Source organism: Mixophyes fleayi, chromosome 9, assembly GCF_038048845.1.
Source record: "Mixophyes fleayi isolate aMixFle1 chromosome 9, aMixFle1.hap1, whole genome shotgun sequence".
Taxonomy (NCBI): Eukaryota; Metazoa; Chordata; class Amphibia; order Anura; family Limnodynastidae; genus Mixophyes; species Mixophyes fleayi.
Genome location: NC_134410.1, coordinates 116,635,262 through 116,655,635, shown reverse-complemented (window position 1 = coordinate 116,655,635; position 20,374 = coordinate 116,635,262). Strand labels below are relative to the sequence as shown.

The 20,374-nt window shown below is 42.6% G+C and overlaps 1 protein-coding gene and 1 long non-coding RNA gene across 8 annotated transcripts; one reads left to right on the top strand and one right to left on the bottom strand.

Annotated features, from left to right (window-relative positions):
* Positions 1-116: 116 nt before the first annotated feature.
* ST6GALNAC6 (ST6 N-acetylgalactosaminide alpha-2,6-sialyltransferase 6) lies at positions 117-20,207 on the top strand. Of its 7 annotated transcripts, XM_075185162.1 has the most exons (8): positions 2,688-2,850; positions 8,331-8,411; positions 8,537-8,663; positions 9,044-9,113; positions 10,742-10,918; positions 11,607-12,016; positions 12,751-12,858; positions 15,337-20,207. In XM_075185162.1, exons 4-8 carry the CDS (start codon positions 9,099-9,101, stop codon positions 15,542-15,544), a joined length of 918 nt encoding a protein of 305 aa, XP_075041263.1. In that variant the 5' UTR covers positions 2,688-2,850; positions 8,331-8,411; positions 8,537-8,663; positions 9,044-9,098; the 3' UTR covers positions 15,545-20,207. The 7 variants fall into 7 exon arrangements, with proteins under 7 accessions (XP_075041264.1, XP_075041267.1, XP_075041263.1 ...); XM_075185163.1 differs by lacking the exons at positions 2,688-2,850; positions 8,331-8,411 and adding an exon at positions 117-407; XM_075185161.1 differs by lacking the exon at positions 8,331-8,411.
* LOC142101074 (uncharacterized) lies at positions 9,747-10,748 on the bottom strand. The gene is made up of 2 exons (XR_012678962.1): positions 10,623-10,748; positions 9,747-10,198 (listed from the first exon to the last, which is right to left on the bottom strand). It is a non-coding gene; the product is annotated as an uncharacterized LOC142101074 (long non-coding RNA).
* Positions 20,208-20,374: the final 167 nt, after the last annotated feature.

Below are 20,374 nucleotides of genomic sequence, written 5' to 3'. Positions count from 1 at the left end.
TCAACAAATAGTTGGCAAGTATGAGTTAGATTTCTTGTAGCATAAAGAGGAAGTGCATAATTTCCGGTGATACTTGTGGTTGTTAAGAAACTGAATATATTTCTGCATTGTATAGGAGATTTGATTCCGAGAAACCAAACCAAACAACCAGAAATAGAATCTAAGCTCTTTTAACATTCTAAAAATCTTTTATATAAAAATAATTGGTTTGTTTGCTTGCTTGTCTGTCCGGTTATGCATTCGGACACACTGCACCGATTGCGATGAAGCCAAAATGAAGTGGTCCGGTTGGATCCTGGCCAGGGTTGAAAGTTTAGGTTCCCAGTAGGACCTCCTGTTACTGTGTGCTTGGCAGAACCTATCTTGGCACTTCCACTGGATGGATTTGGATAACATCTTCGCTGCAGGTAAGCAATGTAACAAATCAAATGAGGAAGGCAAGTCGGATGCTTGGTTGCATAGGGAGAGGAATCAGTAGCAGAAAGAAGTAATAATACCACTGTATAGGTCATTGGTACGGCTTCATCTAGAATACTGTATTCAGTTCTGGAGGCCATATCTCCAGAAGGATATAAATACATTAGAGACTGTGCAAAGAAGGGAAACTAAAATGGTACATGGCCAACAGCACAAAACTTACCCAGAAAGACTAAAAGATGTTAATATGTATAGTTTGGAGCAGAGAAGAGAAAGGGGGACATGATAGAAACTTTCAGATATATCAAGGGTTATAACAAGGTACAGGAGGGAAACATTCTACAAAGGAAGAGAAGTATTAGAACACGAGGACATGCACTGACACTGGGGGGAAGTAGGTTCAGAGGAAATGTGAGGAAAGGGTAGTGGATAAGTGGAATAGCCTCCCATCAGAGGTGGTAGAGGCTAATACAGTAGAGCAATTTAAACATGCTTGGGATAGACATAAGGACATCATTACAAAGAATAAAAGCTCAAATAGGGTTTGAGGTTACCATAGGTTACAAAATGGGCAGACTAGATGGGCCAAGCGGTTCTTATCTGCCGGCAAATTTTTATGATTTTGTGGAGGGGGGACTTCACCGGGGGCTCCCAGAGCAGCCCTGGTATGGTAAATAACAGTGGTCTTTCATTATGCTGCACAGCATATTGATCTTAATAAATAGACCTCTGAGTGGCACATTTTCATGGCCATGAAGTATGTGTAAAGTGTCAATTCAGAAACAAGTAGAGTGCAGAAACTAGCTCCACTGCAGGGAGTGCGGCCAAACAGGACTTTATTGCCTATTCACCAGCCCCAGTCATGCTGTCAAAAGAGAGGGTGGACGAGAATAACCGTGCCCTCCCCAAAAATGTTTCTATAGCCCAGTTATGCTGTATTCTGCCCTTGAGTAAATCTATTAGTCTTTAGGCTTTAAGGGTACTATAAACAGTATAGGACCAGACTTGGAGACTACAAGCTCTGAGCTGATAAATGACTGAAACCATAAAACAACGCCCTCTCTACCACTTTTTCTTACTCTGCTAAAGGAAATCTCAGTTCTACCCTGCTCAGCTGTCACATCTGTAATGTCTTCACTCTACCCAATTCCTCCCCTCTGTCTGTACAAACTTCTGTCAAGTAAAAATTTGTCCTGGATACTAAACTAACGGTTCTTTATCACATACTGAGTTGGTCCTATCATTGTTCATTTATATAGCGCCAATAACATTACACTGTACAGAGAATATGTAGTCATTCACATGGGTCCCTTTGCCTATAGAGCTTACAATCTAAGGGGTTGATTTCTCAAACCTAAAAAGGAACAGTGGAGGTGTTGCCCATAGCAACCAATCAGACTATCACTTTCTAGAAGGTACGAGATGAATGATAGCTAGAAATTCCACAAGGGAAGAACATAAAACTCCACTCTGGTAGGGCCCAGATCAAATTAAACTCATGACTCCAGCACTGTGACAGAGCAATGCTAACCACTGTGCCACCCAAAAGCATTACTATACAGAAAGAGTGATAGCTGTAGTTGTCGTCAATTTATGGTAGAGGAATATTTGCATAACTCCTTAAAAGCAAATACAGTGTATCAGAGAGAGAGCCTGCTGTTTGGGAACTACAAGTGCCAGCATCTACACCAGAAATCAGCAACATGTGCTCTCTAGTTGTATGAGAACTACATGATCCAGCATGCACATGCTGTGATGTGTTACCCACATGTTGTTTAATCTATATGAGAGATAAGCTAGTACAACATACAGTATATATATATATATATATATATATATATATATATATATATATATATATATATATATATATATATATATATACACAAAAGTGCTTATAATAATTATTTAACTTCTTATGTCCACTTAATACCAATCCATGGAGGGAGAACACAGGAACAGCATCTGCACGACTTAATGATGTACAAATATGGAGTGTGTGACCTTACCAAGTTAATCCATCCGCCCTGCACACCACTATCACTCAGATAGCAGACTTTCCAAGTTAAAAGGGCAGCTGAAATTTGCAGCTGTTTGTGTTTAACAGTAATGAAAGACATCAGCCTCTCACAGCCTGCGTGCAGGTCACACATATCTACATAACTCATGTTTGTCCTATGCAAGCGTGTTAGTAAATAGAAGGAAACAAAATATCAAGTGGATTCAACATTAAGATGCTGCAGGCAGGCACTAGGACCCGGCTGTCAAATAACGGGGCTGCCACTGTTTCCATGTACTGTAGCAGCTGCAGACATTCTGGGATCTGCAGAGAGACCCTCACAGAGAGAGAGAGAGACCCTCACACTAAGGCAATGAGACATCAGACTGATTCCAAGAGAGATGCAATGTGAGCTACCATCTGCATTGGAGGAAGTAAGTGACACAACCCTACAGAGAGAGAACTGAATCTTATTCTGCATCACATTGGGAGACATTGCACATATATAGACGATGGGAGAGTGTCAGACAGAGAGGCCTTTATAGAGAGAGTGAGTTAGATGACCTGGGGGAAAGGGAACATGTAAGATGAGACAGAGAAGAGGATCCCCCAAATGTAGCAGAAGGAGTGGTCTCTGAGATAAAGGAAAGGAAGAACCCCCCTCCCAGGACAGAGACCCCCCAGCATAAGAGGCAGTGACTGCCAAGCTGATGCATAGAGATGTGTTATATTTAGGGATAGAGGGCTGTATTATGGGAAGGGGGTGTTTAGAGGAAAGAAGAAGGCCAGCAGGCAAGATGCTGACCTCAGGGAACAGGCCTGGTGACCATTATGCAGAGGAAACAACTGACCAGCAGATTCTGCTCCCACTGGTGAGTGCAGGGGGGAGAGTGACAGCTGCTGCTGTGATCTAATGAGTCGCCCTCCTACTCCTCTTGCCCTGTCTTCCTTATATTATGGGGGTCCTGTCTTCTTTATATTCTGTGGGTCCTGCCTTCCTTATATTCTAGGGCTCCTGCCTTCTTTATATTCTGGGTGCCCTGCCTTCCTTATATTCTGGGGGTCCTGTCTTCCTTATATTCTGGGTGCCCTGCCTTCCTTATATTCTAGGGCTCCTGCCTTCTTTATATTCTGGGGGTCCTGTCTTCCTTATATTCTGGGGGTCCTGTCTTCCTTATATTCTGGGTGTCCTGCCTTCCTTATATTCTGGGTGCCCTGCCTTCCTTATATTCTAGGGCTCCTGCCTTCTTTATATTCTGGGGGTCCTGTCTTCCTTATATTCTGGGGGTCCTGTCTTCCTTATATTCTGGGTGCCCTGCCTTCCTTATATTCTGGGGGTCCTGTCTTCCTTATATTCTGGGGGTCCTGTCTTCCTTATATTCTGGGGGTCCTGTCTTCCTTATATTCTGGGTGCCCTGCCTTCCTTATATTCTGGGGGTCCTGTCTTCCTTATATTCTGGGGGTCCTGTCTTCCTTATATTCTAGGGCTCCTGCCTTCTTTATATTCTGGGGGTCCTGTCTTCCTTATATTCTGGGGGTCCTGTCTTCCTTATATTCTGGGGGTCCTGTCTTCCTTATATTCTGGGTGCCCTGCCTTCCTTATATTCTGGGGGTCCTGTCTTCCTTATATTCTGGGGGTCCTGTCTTCCTTATATTCTGGGTGCCCTGCCTTCCTTATATTCTGGGTGCCCTGCCTTCCTTATATTCTGGGGGTCCTGTCTTCCTTATATTCTGGGTGCCCTGCCTTCCTTATATTCTAGGGGTCCTGTCTTCCTTATATTATGGGGCTCCTGTCTTCTTTATATTCTAGGGGTCCTGCCTTCTTTATATTCTGGGGGTCCTGTCTTCCTTATATTCTGGGTGCCCTGCCTTCCTTATATTCTAGGGGTCCTGTCTTCCTTATATTATGGGGCTCCTGTCTTCTTTATATTCTGTGGGTCCTGCCTTCCTTATATTCTAGGGCTCCTGCCTTCTTTATATTCTGGGTGCCCTGCCTTCCTTATATTCTGGGGGTCCTGTCTTCCTTATATTATAGGGGTCCTGTCTTCTTTATATTCTGTGGGTCCTGCCTTCCTTATATTCTAGGGGTCCTGTCTTCCTTATATTCTGGGGGTCCTGTCTTCCTTATATTCTGGGTGCCCTGCCTTCCTTATATTCTGGGGGTCCTGTCTTCCTTATATTATGGGGGTCCTGTCTTCTTTATATTCTGTGGGTCCTGCCTTCCTTATATTCTAGGGGTCCTGTCTTCCTTATATTCTGTGGGTCCTGCCTTCCTTATATTCTGTGGGTCCTGCCTTCCTTATATTCTGTGGGTCCTGCCTTCTTTATATTATGGGTGTCCTGCCTTCCTTATATTCTGTGCCACAGAATATAAGGAAGACAGGACCCCCAAAATATAAGGAAGGCAGGACCCACAGTGGGTCCTGCCTTCCTTATATTTTGGGGGTCCTGCCTTCCTTATATTCTGGGGGTCCTGCCTTCCTTATATTATGGGGGTCCTGTCTTCGTTATAGTCTGTGCGCCCTGCCTTCCTTATATTCTGGGGTCCTGCCTTCCTTATATTCTGGGGGTTCCTGCCCTCCTTATATTCTGGGGGTCCTGTCTTCGTTATAGTCTGGGTGTCCTGCCTTCTTTATATTCTGGGCGCCCTGCCTTCTTTATATTCTGGGTGTCCTGCCTTCCTTATATTCTGGGTGTCCTGCCTTCCTTATATTCTGGGGGTCCTGCCTTCCTTATATTCTGGGGGTCCTTCCTTCTTTATATTCTAGGGGTCCTGCCTTCTTTATATTCTGGGTGCCCTGCCTTCTTTACATTCTGGGTGCCCTGCCTTCTTTACATTATGGGTGTCCTGCCTTCTTTACATTATGGGTGTCCTGCCTTCTTTATATTCTGGGGGTCCTGCCTTCTTTATATTCTGGGGGTCCTGCCTTCTTTATAGTCTGGGGGTCCTGCCTTTCTCATATTCTGGGAGTCCTGCCTTCTTTATAGTCTGGGGGCCCTGCCTTCCCTATATTATGGGTAGGTACTGGGGGGCGGGGGCAGAGAGTCACTGGCCACCCAACGCTGTCGCAGTGTTTGTTGGAGGGTGACAGGGATGTTGTTCTGCTTTGATTTTTGTCCAGGAGGGTGGTCTGTAGCTTGAAAAGTCTGGAATATTACATGTAAATATCAGAAACTGATTAAATATCAGTCTAGGTCAGATGGCCTTGTAATCTGGGAGTATAGATTGTCATGGTATACTAATAAGATATATATATATATATATATATATATATATATATATATATATATATATATATATATATATATTGCTTTATGGAGCCAGGGATGAATTTCTGACATGACAAGTTATATGAGTATCATCACTATTATCTGAAAAGCTGACTTTGACTGGTATAGGTGTGATTTTGGGGGAGGGGGGAATGGAATGGGAAGGTGAATCATTATAATAATAGTCCATGTTTGAATTGTAATTATGTTTTATCTCAATGGTGGGAAATGATCTGTGAAAATAATGGATCAGTGTAATATTCATTGACAATTACGGAAAAGAATGATAAATGATGTGAAATCAATGTGTGTTAGTCATGTTAGGACACAATAATGCATTGCTGTGTAACCATTTTACTAGTCAGTGTATTTCATAGAGCCACAAATTCATTTACAACAGGCCTGTCCAACCTGCGGCCCTCCAGATGTTGTGAAACTACAAGCCCCAGCATGCTTTGCCAGTAGACAACCTGTTGATAGCTGGAAGGGCATGCTGGGACTTGTAGTTTCCCAAACATCTGGAGGGCCGCAGGTTGGACAGGCCTGATTTACAATCAATGGAAAACACTGTTGCACCCCAGGCAGTTCTGTGAGTTCTCAGCTACACTTGTTGGGTTCGGAAATCTCGTCTACAATTTGCAAAGCTGGTGGTTCTGGTCTTCATTGCAAATAGGAGTTAAAAGCTGCGATAGTTGTATTGGAAAACAAAACACAGAAAAAGCTGAAGTTAGCAGAATATAATCTGAAAAGTATATAATATGAATAAAGCTTTTTAAAATAATTAATCCAATAAAAATAGCTGTATTGGAAGTTGTAGTGTGAGGCGGCCTGAGATGGTGATTGGGAACTTTGTTGTTCTTAGATTAATTGTGGTTTACTTATGAATTATGGTGAGTTTGTTCTTAGATATGTTGGAACTGCCATGTATAGACGCATATACTATAGCAATACAGTCCAAAAGCTTACAATCTAAATGGCTCTTGAGGGTGGTAAGAATATTAAGTCCACATTTTCTCCTGGAATTCTGGTAGAAAATGAAAGGTTGTCATGTTTAAAGATTAAAGGTCGACAGGAATTTGTAATAATCCAGATTAGGTGCTTGTAAGATCTGCATGGTTCCCGCCCATGTCTCACAACACGTGCCAATTACACTAACCCACGCTAAAAATCAGCCCTGACTGTATGCTCTCTTAAAGTGGTATACCTATATAGTAAAAATTATATTCTGGTAGCCCAGGGGCATTAAGTTCGGTGGTATGCAGTCAAACATCTGGGTCCCTTATTCCCCTGTTGGATCCCCCACATTGTGGCAGTACTAACGAGTGGTACTGGGAGGAGGGAGTATCTCCGGGGGTTGTGCAAATAATATTCAAGTTGTTACTGCGTAAATTACACTATTCACAGTGAAGGCAGACATTATGGGGTTGATTCCAATAGCCGCGGCTAATTGAATCTCCCCCTTAGAATGGAATCAATTCAATACCACTATTATTAATATAGAAATCCATCTATTCACAAATAACTAGTTCCCAATAAATATGTGTCATGAGATGTCTCAGCGATATCACAGGCTCTTAGTGTAGATGCATTTGTTGTGAAGACAAAGGGGTAGATTTATCAAACATTCTAAAAAGGAAAAGTGGAATTGTTGCCCATAGCAACCAATCAGATTCCAGCTATTATTTTCTAGAATGTACTAGGTAAATGGTAGCTAGAATCTGATTGGTTGCTATGGGCAACATTTTCCACTTGTCCTTTTTAGAAGGTTCGATAAATCTACCCCAAAATGGTTTCCTCCCCTGCATGTAGATGATTAGTCCACTTTAAGCAGTAATTGTTAAAATTGTCACTGTGTACACTTGTCTGTAACTAGTTTTCCAGTAGAACTATATTATGACCATATCTAGTGGTCTGTTATGATGATTTTTGTAGTGTAACATACACATTTTAGAGTATGACTTAAAAGGTACCCGATCAAAGTAAAGAGCGTCTGGATGTGTAAAATGTTTGTTGCTTTGTATGACTTGAAATCAGCAGGGGAGGAATGGGTACCTTTGTTTAGACCAGTGTTGGCTAACCTGTGACACTCCAGCTGTAGTGAAACTACAAGTCCCAGCATGCTTTGCCAATGTATAGCAGCTTATTGCTGGAAGGGTATGCTGGGACTTGTAGTTTCACAACACCTGGAGTGTCACAGGTTAGCCAACACTGGTTTAGACTGTGGTCTGTTTATGATGCAATGAAGAGTGGTGGTATTATATCAATGTGTGTTGATTACCTCAGAGGTGCACAATCTATGATTGGATTCAGAACACTATGTGGGGTCCAGATTCTGTTTTCGGGTCCTCTATTGCAAAACACCTATTTAGGGAGCCCATTACAATGGCACACACATACTTGGGGAACCCAGCTAGGAAAATGCGGAGGGACACTGATTAGGTGGGTAACTGAAAGTTTAGGAGAGTTTTATGGAAATGTCATCTATGGTTCAGGCAACAATAGCAGCATCTCCACACAGATAAACAATATAATGGCCGTAAGCACTTTATAAGTTTTGGGCTGTGATCTATGAGGGGCTAAAATTGGGACATTTTTGGGCCCTCTGCTCATTATTCTGTCTCTCTTCCATGTCTGTATACTACAGACAATCCTCATGTCACCAGGGAGAAAAGAATCCTGGGAAGCTCTCATCTGTTAATCAGCAGCACTTAACTAACTCTGCAAAGTAGGTGTCTGTGTATGTGGTGCCCTCTCCTGCTCTCCTCCTCTCTCTCCCACACTCCCCGGCCCCCCTCTCCTGTTTGATGGCAGAATGCAGACTCTAAAAGCCTTCTGATATTGTTTCCATAGAAACACATTCAGCTTCTGCTAAAGCGGTATGGAGCTCTTGCAATACAATAAGGAGGTGCTGGGGTGGAAGACGTTATAATTAAAGGTCAGAACTCATCACCGCATTGCAGAATTGGGCTAGGAAACGGTAAGTAAGGGTCGGCTGACCCGTGGGCCACTGGGGGGCAAATACCCCCTGTGCTGATGTGATTTGTGTCATCTACACTAATTATACTTGTTATTTCACAGGCTGGCTCTGATACTATGGAGAAGCAGAAAAGCACTCCAGTATTGCTGTTTAGTATCATAAATTGTTTTTATATTATTGCATAGTTGGGATGCTGAAGCTAATAGGTTGCTTATAAATAGGGAGAGTCTGAATTTGAATTGAAACAGTTATCGCAGTCTCACTGGGCTGATTTCATAGCTTATTTTCTTTTATGCGATAATGAGGTGTCCTTAAAGGATTTGTGGAAAGGAGCTAATGGTTTGTAAGATTACATTTTTACACTGTACCTCTCTCCTTAGATGCAAGACGTAAGAAAATGACAGAGCGTCAGTAAGACTGGAGACTACGTGGGAGATGACAAGCGCCAGCGTAATAATATACATATATTATTATTATTATTATTAATAATAATTTTTATTTATAGGGCGCCACTAGGTATCCGTAGCGCCGTACAGGGACAGACAGAAACACGATACAGGGTGAGACAGCACGGTACAGTTACGGTATACTGACGGTAACTGACCTAACTACTCCTACACTGAAATCCGCTAAGTCCCAAACACAATGTACAGGTCCATTATACCCCATGAACACTGATCCTTAAAGCAACGCTATAGCCACGTAATTAAATTAGCCTCCTATAACCTTATACATGGTCGTATTGCAACCTGCCACCATCCTTTTTGATATATTTGACTGCTGTCTTGATGATTGCTATTTAAAGTAAATAAAACTACAAGGAATGACTGGATGGATGGCATCACACAGAGCTATGGACCAACCCCCCAAGACACATTTATATTGAATAATGCAGCCCTACTGTGAAATAAAGGGATATTGGAAGTCATCCAGAATTCTGTGGTCATATCAAATCACAGAACTCCTATTACTGATCGTTTTGTATGTAAAATAAGATAATAATGATAAAGAAAAGTACGCTATCAAAAGAAGGCAAAACAATGTAGCATTGGCATAGGGTTAAAGTTTTTATTTTTTTGATGATGATCATCATCATCATCATCATTTATTTATATAGCGTCAACATATTCCATAGCGCTTTACAATTGGGGATAAACATAGTAAACTAATAAACAAGCTGGGTAAAACAGACAAAGAGGTGAGAAGGCCCTGCTCGCAAGCTTACAATCTATGGGACAATGGGAGTTTGACACATAAGGTTAAGTCTACATTTGCAGTCGGCCCAGCCAGACTGCAAAGGTAAAAGTGACTCATAAGCTAAATGATCCTGTCACACAACAATGGTGATCAAGGGGTAGTTGTATAACAGGTGGTAATAGGGTAATGTACTGAGGTTAAGAGGGTGGTTGAGGAATATTATAAGCTTGTCTGAAGAGGTGAGTTTTCAGAGAACGCTTGAAAGCTTGTAGACTAGAGGAGAGTCTTAATGTGCGAGGGAGAGAATTCCATAGAGTAGGTGCAGCCCGGAAAAAGTCCTGTAATCGGGAATGGGAGGATGTAATGAGTGTGGATGAGAGACGCAGATCTAAATAATCAGCAATATCTATAGAGTATTCTGCACAGAGAACCTCAATGGCCTGCATACTCATCATCTAGTTATATGAGTACAAGGGGACTTCCACCTTCAGAGAATTATTTTCAATATCCTTGGATATGATGCTAAATAAGCTGAGGTCCCTGCATTATAGACAATTGTATCTCCACAGCAGATCTGTTATTGTATCTAAGGGCAAATAACACGAGCAAAGCAGCCATAGGCCCCAATCTGCGTGATGACCAAATTATCATGTTGAAATGGAATAAAAAATTAATACAGGCTTGTATGTACCTAAATAGAACTTTTGGATTAAGCATTGCTCAAAAAATAACACCCATTTATTCAAAGCGTTGTGGCCGTACCTGGGTCTTCATTTCATAGCATGGTAGCCATCTTGTTTGGAGTGTGAACTCTGAACTCTGCTGTCTCTCAATTTCTATTCTCGGCCTCTCTTCTATGTCTATTGGTGGGGACTGCACAGAGCCGCACTGCTGCCCTCATACTGCTCTTCGCCTTCGTCACTTTCCTCATCATTCTGAGTTCCAATAACACCGAGGAGCCATTCAATTACAAGGAGCTGAAAATCAAACACAACAATCCTCCCAATATTAGGAAATGGGGACTGCAAGACGGGTACATTTCAGTATCTGGAAACAAGGTGAGATATGAAGAAAATTCACACATTGCAGATAGGTTATCAACGGTTATCTTGACCCCCAACATGCATTACAATGCATCTGTTACTTACGTGCATTTTAGTCGGCCATTATGTGAGCTGAGCCAAAGTCCATGAGAACGCAGCCTATTAGCTCTGTGGCATGCTTCCCAACATGGCCGATTTGTAAATTGTGACAACATGGGGACGATTCAATTAGGTGTTATTTTTCCACATGTAATGTAGCAAAGAACAATCCAATTCTAAGGCCTACGGTACCGAACGTGACTGAAAATAGGGCTTCATGTCGCACCTAATGGAATCCCCCCCCCTATATTTGTAGTGCATATACCTTTTTCCACAGTAGCTGAATGCATTAGTCTTACTGGCCTTACCCAATGCTTAAAATTCACTTTTAAAATGTAAAATAGTGTACTTCACGATTTATCAAATTATCACACATTTTGCAAATGGCTGCATGCTTGGCTCAATTATTACACATTTTATTCATTTACATTTATGTTATGAATAAAAGACAATGTTATGTACTGTTTTGATACCTAAGCACACATACATAAACCAAATATTATATTGCACATTAGCACAGGGTTAGGAATATTGAGTAGATAACATTTATTTAAATCTATTAATTTGCACCTTTTTCTTTAAACGACCTTTGAACTCCCTTCAGACCCTTCACGCCAAGTGCAACAGCTGTGTCCTTGTCACCAGTTCCAGCCACCTCCTTAACACCGAGCTGGGCTCCAAGATCGACCAGTCAGAATGCACCATCCGCATGAACGACGCCCCCACCACGGGCTACGAGAAAGACGTGGGCAACAAGACGACGTTCAGAGTGGTCGCGCACTCCAGCGTCTACCGGGTGCTCCGGCGACCCCAAGAGTTCCTGAGCCGATCTCCGGGCCAGACCCTCATATTCTGGGGGCCTCCCATCAAGATGCAGCAGAACAGCAAAGCTAACCTGTATCACATCATCCAGCGGGCCAGCTCGGCTTTCCCCAATGTGTCGGCTTTCATTTTGTCCCCCCGGAACATGGGCCGGTTCGACGAACTCTTCCGGGCAGAAACTGGCAGAGATCGGTTAGAAACAAACTAATTACAATATTTGTTTGTTGTATCACCTTAATTATAGTTCTAATCAAAAAATGGGGCCAATTGTCGGATCCTCTGTTAGTCATCATCATCATTTAATTATATAGCGCCACTGATTCCGCAGCGCTGTACAGAGAACTCACATCAGTCCCTGCCCTATTGGAGCTTACAGTCTAAATTCCCTAATATATACACAGACACACACTAGGGTCAATTTTGATAGCAGCCAATGAACCTACCAGTATGTTTTTGGAGTGTGGGAGGAAAATGGAGCACCCGGAGGAAACCCACGCAAACACAGGGACAACATACAAACTCCACACAGATAAGGCCATGGTCAGGAATTGAACTCATGAACCCTGCACTGTGAGGCAGAAGTGCTAACCACTGAGCCACCGTGCTGCCTAGTCCAATAGTTAGTCCAAACTTGAGTGTATTTTATGTAGCACTATGTATAATATAAATGTTTATAGCACATATATATTACTATAATTGACATCTGTTAGTCTCCTTGTTTTCTAATGACTGATGGGCACTCGGTGTTGCTGTAGCCGTCTACCCATAATGCACTTTCTCTAAACAACGTTCTGCTGAATGTCAGTGCAATTGCTACCCCGTACAACCAAAGATATATCCTCGTCATGAAATGTCTGAGGGAATTCAGTGCACTGCTAAGCGTTATTGCCTTTCAGTAATTGCAGATTGTATTGTTTTTTCCTTAGGGAGAAGTCTCATTCGTGGCTAAGCACGGGATGGTTTACCATGGTCATCGCCGTGGAACTGTGTAATAATGTCCACGTTTATGGAATGGTGCCTCCTAACTACTGCAGGTAATGCCCCACTTGACATATAACGTGACCACTTCATAAATGTTGAGTATTGGTTTTGTGCGGTATCCCTCCTAGTAAGGCTGCAGTTTAAAGATTAGGGTTAGTCTATAGCTCAGGGTCACAATGTGAAGGTTAGGTTGTGGATGAGCTTAGCTGTAGGTTTACGCTTGTGGGGAGGCTGCAGGAGAGTAATTGCTCATTGAGCAGTTGTCCTTGATCTTGGGATCAAGAAGCGATTGAGGACTTGCAATTGTCTAAGAACACAGACGACTGTGTAGAGAAGGGGTCAGGGAACTTTCTTACCTTTTACCCCCAAATATATTTAGATACGTCGACGTTACCCCCTTGATTTGAAAGGAAGGAAATCATATATTATTAATTATTGGAATACAACATTTTATTGAATCTATTCAAAATTTCTTTGAAAGCTTCAACTTCAAAACTTCAGGTTTTAGAGAAATGATGTTGCTTCATTTTTGATACAAGAGCATCAATATTGGGGCATTTTGATGTCGGAGGAATTTGGATACAGTCTTCAGCGTCCAATCGATTTCTCTGCTTTGTTTTTATGTTCATTAGAGCGGAAAATCCTTGTTCGCAAAGGTAGGTTGTTGCAAAAGGCAGCAACTTTTTGACTGCCTCCTCATGTGCAATTTTGATGCCTTTGCAGCTGTTGACATCCAAAAATGTGACAGATCTGCTTTGTTTTCAAATGCAATACGTGCTTCATTATTGTATCGAAGCTCAAGAAGTGCCTCTGCCAACCCTTGAGGCTCTTCTGGTACAACAGCAATTTCACATGTAAAGGGGTCTACAATCCAACTGACAGCATGTGAATCGGCAGCATTACCCCCAGGAATTTCATTTTTACCCCATTTGGGGTAATTTACCCCTGTTCCCTGACCACTGCTGTAGAGGATGTCATTCAGTGGAGAGGAGCCAGGCTTTTGTTTTACCCCAGAAGGGTATGTCACAGTAGCCTAGGGGGAAATGTGCACATTCATGAAGCTCTTACAGCTGGAAGAATATGTGCTCATGGAATATGTAGGGAAAATACACAAATGAAAAAATGTTGCTTTGCCCTTTAAAAAAACCAATGGAAATCTTCTTTCATGCAGTAATCCAGATGGAAGTGACAAGTAATCCACATAGACAGCTGTGACTTCACTTAATTTAGCCTCTGTGGCTGTGTCCACGTCTAATAATTGTGTTGCAATTATGACAAATGAGGCTGAATAGGACGAATGCACTTAAAGGGCGACAGGGTTTGTAGTAAGCTGAACACTTACCTGAAGGGGTTAACATGGGTTGGCCCGACCAATGTGTACTCCAGTGGGAGGGACCTTGATTGGCCTCATTCCACAGCACGAGATCCCACCCACCCGCTCCTTTGGTAGGGTATGTCCGCTTATGTTGCGGTAGGAAGGCTCTGCGTTCAGCGGCTGATTTGTGGGCGCACTGGTAGTTGTCGTAGGTCACTGCCCCCGTTGAGGCACCAGTAACTCCCTTTTTGGCCCTTCGGTGAGGAGGGTCCCTGTCCGGCTCGGTGAGGGAGGGCAGAGTGAGTTTTAAAAAGGGGCAGTCACTCTGACGCCAACTCAGCGCAAAAGTTATGTTGGGATTTGTTCCCCGTGGTGGTGGACGTACGGCGGTTTGCGCCAGTCCACTCGTGATAGTGTTTGTCAGCTTGAGAGTTGTTCCGCAGTGCCCTTTCTCCGCCACCATAGGTCTAGTTAAAATTAAAATCATAATAAAAAGTTCTGCCAATTTTTAATAACTTATACAAGTCTCCGTGTGTTTATTTGCATGCAAAGGTTTAGAATTATAAGGTTGATGTAAGGTTTACGAAACATACACGGTGAGCCCTTTATGTGAACACGCACTCGGGCATATTTACTAAACTGCGGGTTTGAGAAAGTGGAGATGTTGCCTATAGCAACCAATCAAATTCTAGCTATAATTTATTTAGTACATTCTACACAATGACAGCTAGAATCTGATTGGTTGCCATAGGCATCATCTTCACTTTTTCAAACCCGCAGTTTAGTCAATATACCCCTCAATGTTCCTGGCCTTACGCTTCCCCACCCCAGTTCTCGCTGTCCAGCCGTAAGGCGACACAAGTCAGCAATACACAAAAAACTATATACGGACGTGTGCATACTCATTTTAGGGGCATAAGCGCAGTACAGAAATACGTATCTTACGCCAAAAAACAGAATTATGTCCAACTTAAATGAGGTTCTCACTGTCTAAAAAGACATTCTTTCCCAAATAAGTATTTTTGTTTTGTAGGAGCTAATAAGGGTACGTATAAAACAGACATACTTTTGGCTACACGTGATTAAAATGACACATTCCCTACAACGACATGCCTTTTTTAACTGGCAACAGCAAATCCTGTTTAGTTAATGTAATGATAGATTAAAGGCTTACCAGATTTATAACTAACTCCTGCTTTCTCTTTCCCCTCAACAGTAAGCGACAGCACAAGATGGCGTATCATTATTACGAGCCCAGGGGCTCGGATGAGTGTACCACTTATATTCAGAACGAGCGCGGGCGAAGAGGCCACCACCATCGTTTCATCACAGAGAAACTGGTGTTTGCCCGCTGGGCGTCTGTATATAACATCTCCTTCTCACATCCCGAGTGGTTCAAAGATCCAGACAACGACTCCTACTAAATTGTCGTTTATATCCTGTTAGTCCCACTTACACATTCACTGGTTTTCCGGTATGGAGTTAAGTGCCCTGCGGCTCGGAAGTTGGTTCTACGGGTTAAGCTGGACCATCGTGTGTCACCGACTAGGAAGTCGAAATGCTGTAAACGGCCATTTCCGTGGACCAGCCGATGGTAAAAAAGATACAGCTGTGAAGCAGAGGATTCTGGGAGATTGTTTGTGTTGTGCATTACACTGCCACTGACGGTAGACCTACTAGTCTGCGTATTCTTCGAATCGTCCAGTACAAGGACCGTGTACTGAAATGAAAAGCTCAGTGGTCTTGTCTGTTTTGTCAGAACTTACGACGCCGTATAATTTGATTGGAGACGAATAAAACCAGTGTAGATGGTACATGGTATTGGGTGCCAAAGTACTGAAAGACGCATGGTGAATAAGCAGTCTTTAAACTAATTCTTGGTCCCTCACATTGTCGAATTGGTCACCTTTACCTTGACGTTGACGCTCTATGCCTGCTGAGATTTCTAATGCTACGGTTGGAAGCTGATTAATAACAATCAGTTACATAGTGCTGATCGATTTATAAATGTTGATAATTAAACATTAAGGATAATACAGCAAGGGGTGTCTGTGAACACAGCGAGCATTGGGTCCTATGTTTTCATTGCGAGGAAGGGGAGGAAAGCGATTGGACAGGGACAGTGGAAACAAGGAAATCTCAGAAAGTATGGATGACACGTGGTATAACATGATGTTTAAGTATTTAGTGTATAATTAGGGACAACAGATCTCTGCCTTCGTTCATGAAGTCATCTCTATGTGTCCGGTATGGACAGCCTTCGGTGGGTATAAGATGTACCCATTTTCTCGTCCCAGACAGCGAGTGAAACCTTACATTCTGTGTGTGTGGTAAAGCCGTTTGAAGGCCCGAACACCTATCTGTTATGGGCCCCCCCGGGCTGTATGATTATGTTCCTTTAGCAGTCGTTGGCTATACCCCATGTCGCATGGAACAGGTCTTGGTCATGTGATCTGAACACCATGGAGCTATAAAGATTTATTGAAGGGGTATTTGAGACCGAACATCTTCAGTAAATGAAGTTTTATATGGATCTGACAGAGATTAGAATAATGTCTGTCTTTGGTTTGAGTGACTCTTTAACTTCATATGTTAGAGCCAGGAATTAGCACAATTTCCGTTTTAGCTCCAAACATCGTTTACCTGTGTTTCAGAAGGTTAGTAGAGGGAAAGATGGATAAAGAGACATTTTGTTGTAGCTCAGGTGTCCTCCATTTTCTTATCCACCCCATCATTAGCATGGGAGGCTGGTAAACTGTATGAATTTCTGTGTTTATTTCTCTACCAGCTGCACATTTGAAGTTATTGATATTTTATACGTGTGAACAAGACAGGTTAAATACAGGAAAATACAGGTCAGTGGATGCTACATACCAAAGTGGGGCTAGTGTGAATGGGACATTGACATCGGCCAGATGGAGTGCTAAAGTACCTGGTGAGGTCATATGTAATAAATCACATGGATTGTTAAAACTGACAGCATGATTGGCAGTCACAAACGTGCTTATTTTAATATACATGTAGGCAGACGTACCCCAATTTTCTGAATATTGCTTGCTTATGGAAGTTAATCTAATGTTGCCACAATGGTTAGTGCTGTTTATGCTCTACCCACACAGAGAAACGTTTGCTCGTGTATAGCATTCAGCGTAAGCGGGGAGGGGGCTATGGGTTGGCGTACGAGCGGGGGCACCCAGAGCGTTTCCACCCATCCTGGCTTTAAGTGCCCGATTCCCGCCATGCAAGGGCTGATGCTTTATAAACACTGCCCACAGCGTCTGTAGAGCCTGTCATCAATAGTGTACAGTACTTTCGTCCTGCTACTAATAGACAATAGTAGGCAATCGGTTATACCCAGCCTCAATCGTAAGGGCAAAGCAGGCAGTCAAGTCAGAAACATGGCTGGTTATTTGTAACCCAACTAAACATCTTCTACTTAAGGGCAAGGTCACATTGGAGTTTTAGAACGCTGAGATCGTCTGAGCCTGCGGTGTTCTAAAGTGAGGATACGCTCATTAAGAGTAATATTAAAATGAATGGGGGACGCTCTTCTCTTGCACCTGAGTGATGTTTGCGTCGTTTTTGACAGCAGAATTCTCTGGTGTGATGGGCACAGCGCACCCCATTCACTTTAAGCATTATCCTTACAAAGGCGTTCCTGTATGGCCAGGGGCAAACGCACCACGTCGCCAGTGGGCGTGACCAGCATGCATGGGGGCGTGGCTATAATATTAGACAGTGCTTGGCTGCTCTCCAACTCTTCCTATCCCCATAATATACATGGGCAATGCTGCCTGCACTACTGTTAGGTACACACAGCTCTCTCTTTTCAAGCAGAGCCGTGTGAAGCGGGAGCAGGGTCCAACCACCTCAATTATACAGTGCTCCAGGCTTATAAGGGGGTTTCCAGGCACTAGGAAACCCCCATCGGTTTGCCTATGTTGGCCTATAGGAGATATCCACCTACACTCGCCTCAACCTCAAATATGACCCTTTGACCTTCCATTTGGTGCAAAATTCTGTCCCACTGAACGCCCCACTTAATTTTCAACAATTATCATTACAAATGCAATTAATGAATTTATGTGGATTCATTCGACACAGCTAACGGCAATAGCAAGTTAAGTGGTAGGCGTGGAAGCAGAGCATTTTGTACTGTTTGGAGATGGGTCTGTCCTCATTAAATCAGTATTGATGTGGAGCCCTCAAGGGGGCTGCAGATCTGCAACGTGTCAAAGGGCGCTGAACCAGCAACAGCAGCCTCGTTAGACACCGCTCGTTTGAGCTTTCTTCTCTAGCATGTTAACCAGACAGTTTATTTTGAGTCACCTGCCCAGGGTTGGGTTTACATTTAAAAGCCCCTCAGCGAGTGGGGTTAATATTGGTTATTATTTGATTATAAAATAAAAATAGAGTAGAGCTCTCATCAATGTGCGTGTAGTTAATTATTAAAAGGATGGTTTTACTGTATCAGCTATGATTAGGAATTTCACGCTAAAGTGGGTGGGGCTTGGTATCTCTAGGCACCTGGTCGTTATAAATCCAGTCCATTGCATGACTTATTATGACCTTGGACGTCACATCAAAATAAGCTAATTCTTGGTGAAGTCGTGTGCCTGAAATTGTCCGATTTCCACCAAAGTGGATGTGATTGTGGAGCAAGATATCGGGGCTTGTAGAGGAGCAGATGTTTCCACTGGCGGAATTGGGACGAAGCCAGGGCGTCCAATCAAGACAGTCCCGATCAGAACTTATTTAATTAACAGGGTGGTTCTAAAGTGGTAGGGAAGCTGGACATTCTATTTGGCTTCCACATTTTAGCACAGTGAACCTTTTGACATTTCCCCACCTCCCCACCAACCCAGTCCTGTTGTGCGGAGGAGTCTCCAAATAGCAAGACGTAGCGCGCCTTGAATTTTGGGGATGCACCATCTAGGCGTACCGATGCAAGACCACAGTGATTTGCGGTATGCACATAGTGCACCGCGTGAGCGAGGTCGACAAAACGTTCTTATTATAGTGCTTCTTTTAATGCCAATGTTTAGTTTTGAGCCAAGCACAAGCTTCACCTCCATGGTTCAATGGAATGCGCCTATATTGCGGAAAACGGGCGGGAGATTTTACAAGTCGCCAACAAATGCTGAATTAGCTACAGAAATGCTCATATCCTTGTACATCACTGCCGTCACTGTCATATATTTTCATTGCTATATGTTTACAACGTACAAATGGTCATACTGTAACACTGCTTATAACGGTGAGCCAGGTTGAAGTATAATTAGGCGAACCGAGGCCAATATATCTCAAGCAGCTCATATCATGTAAATGACAATATTGGTGTGTTATAGCGTACACTAAACTAATAAAAATGTCGGTGTTGAAATGTGTGTTCGATTAGAAGGGCTCCTTTCCCCCCGGAAAGACCAGGGGGTAAATGTATCAAGCTGAGAGTTTTCCGGCGGGTTTCAAAATCCAATCTGATTCTAGCTATCATTTATTTAGTACATTCTACAAAATGATAGCTAGAATCTGATTGGTTGCTACAGGCAACATCTCCACTTTTCAAACCCGCCGGAAAACTCTCAGCTTGATACATTTACCCCCAGGCCTGCTCCTAAAATAGTTTATTTTAATACCATATTTTTGGAAATGCTGGTTAAAAAAGGAAAAGAAAACACTATTTAATAAAACTGTGTGATATGTACTGTACTTTTTAAAAAAAATTGTTTGTCAAAATACGTGAGAATGTGAGATGCAGTTGTTTAATCTGCTTTTTATACAAAACGTTGAAAATATATTAATCCGCAACAAACGAGCCCTTACGGTCAGGCAAACAGGAAATGTTAAAAAAGTCCTGGATCCAGATTTTTATCTGTATATCGCGTTCCCCCCCCCCCCCAAAAAAAAAATTCCCTGCTTGGTTCCGAAGTAACGGAGGACTTTTGGCATGTTGGCAAACAGATTGCTCATCTACTTTTTAAATAATGACTGAAAAACTGTGACAAATATGATAAGATTTCTGAAAAATAAATGAAGTGTTGGATTTCACAGGAAAATTATTAAAAATCTAATTTTAATACCAAATAAGTATTCGTTTTAGGTGTATTTTTTTGTGAGGCCGAGTTTGTATGTTCTCTCCTTGTTTGCGTGGGTTTCTTTCGGGAGTTCCGTTTTTTCTCCACAATCTAAAAACATACTAGTAGGTTAACTGGCTGCTATCAAATCGACCCTAGTCTGTCTGTGTGTGTGTATGT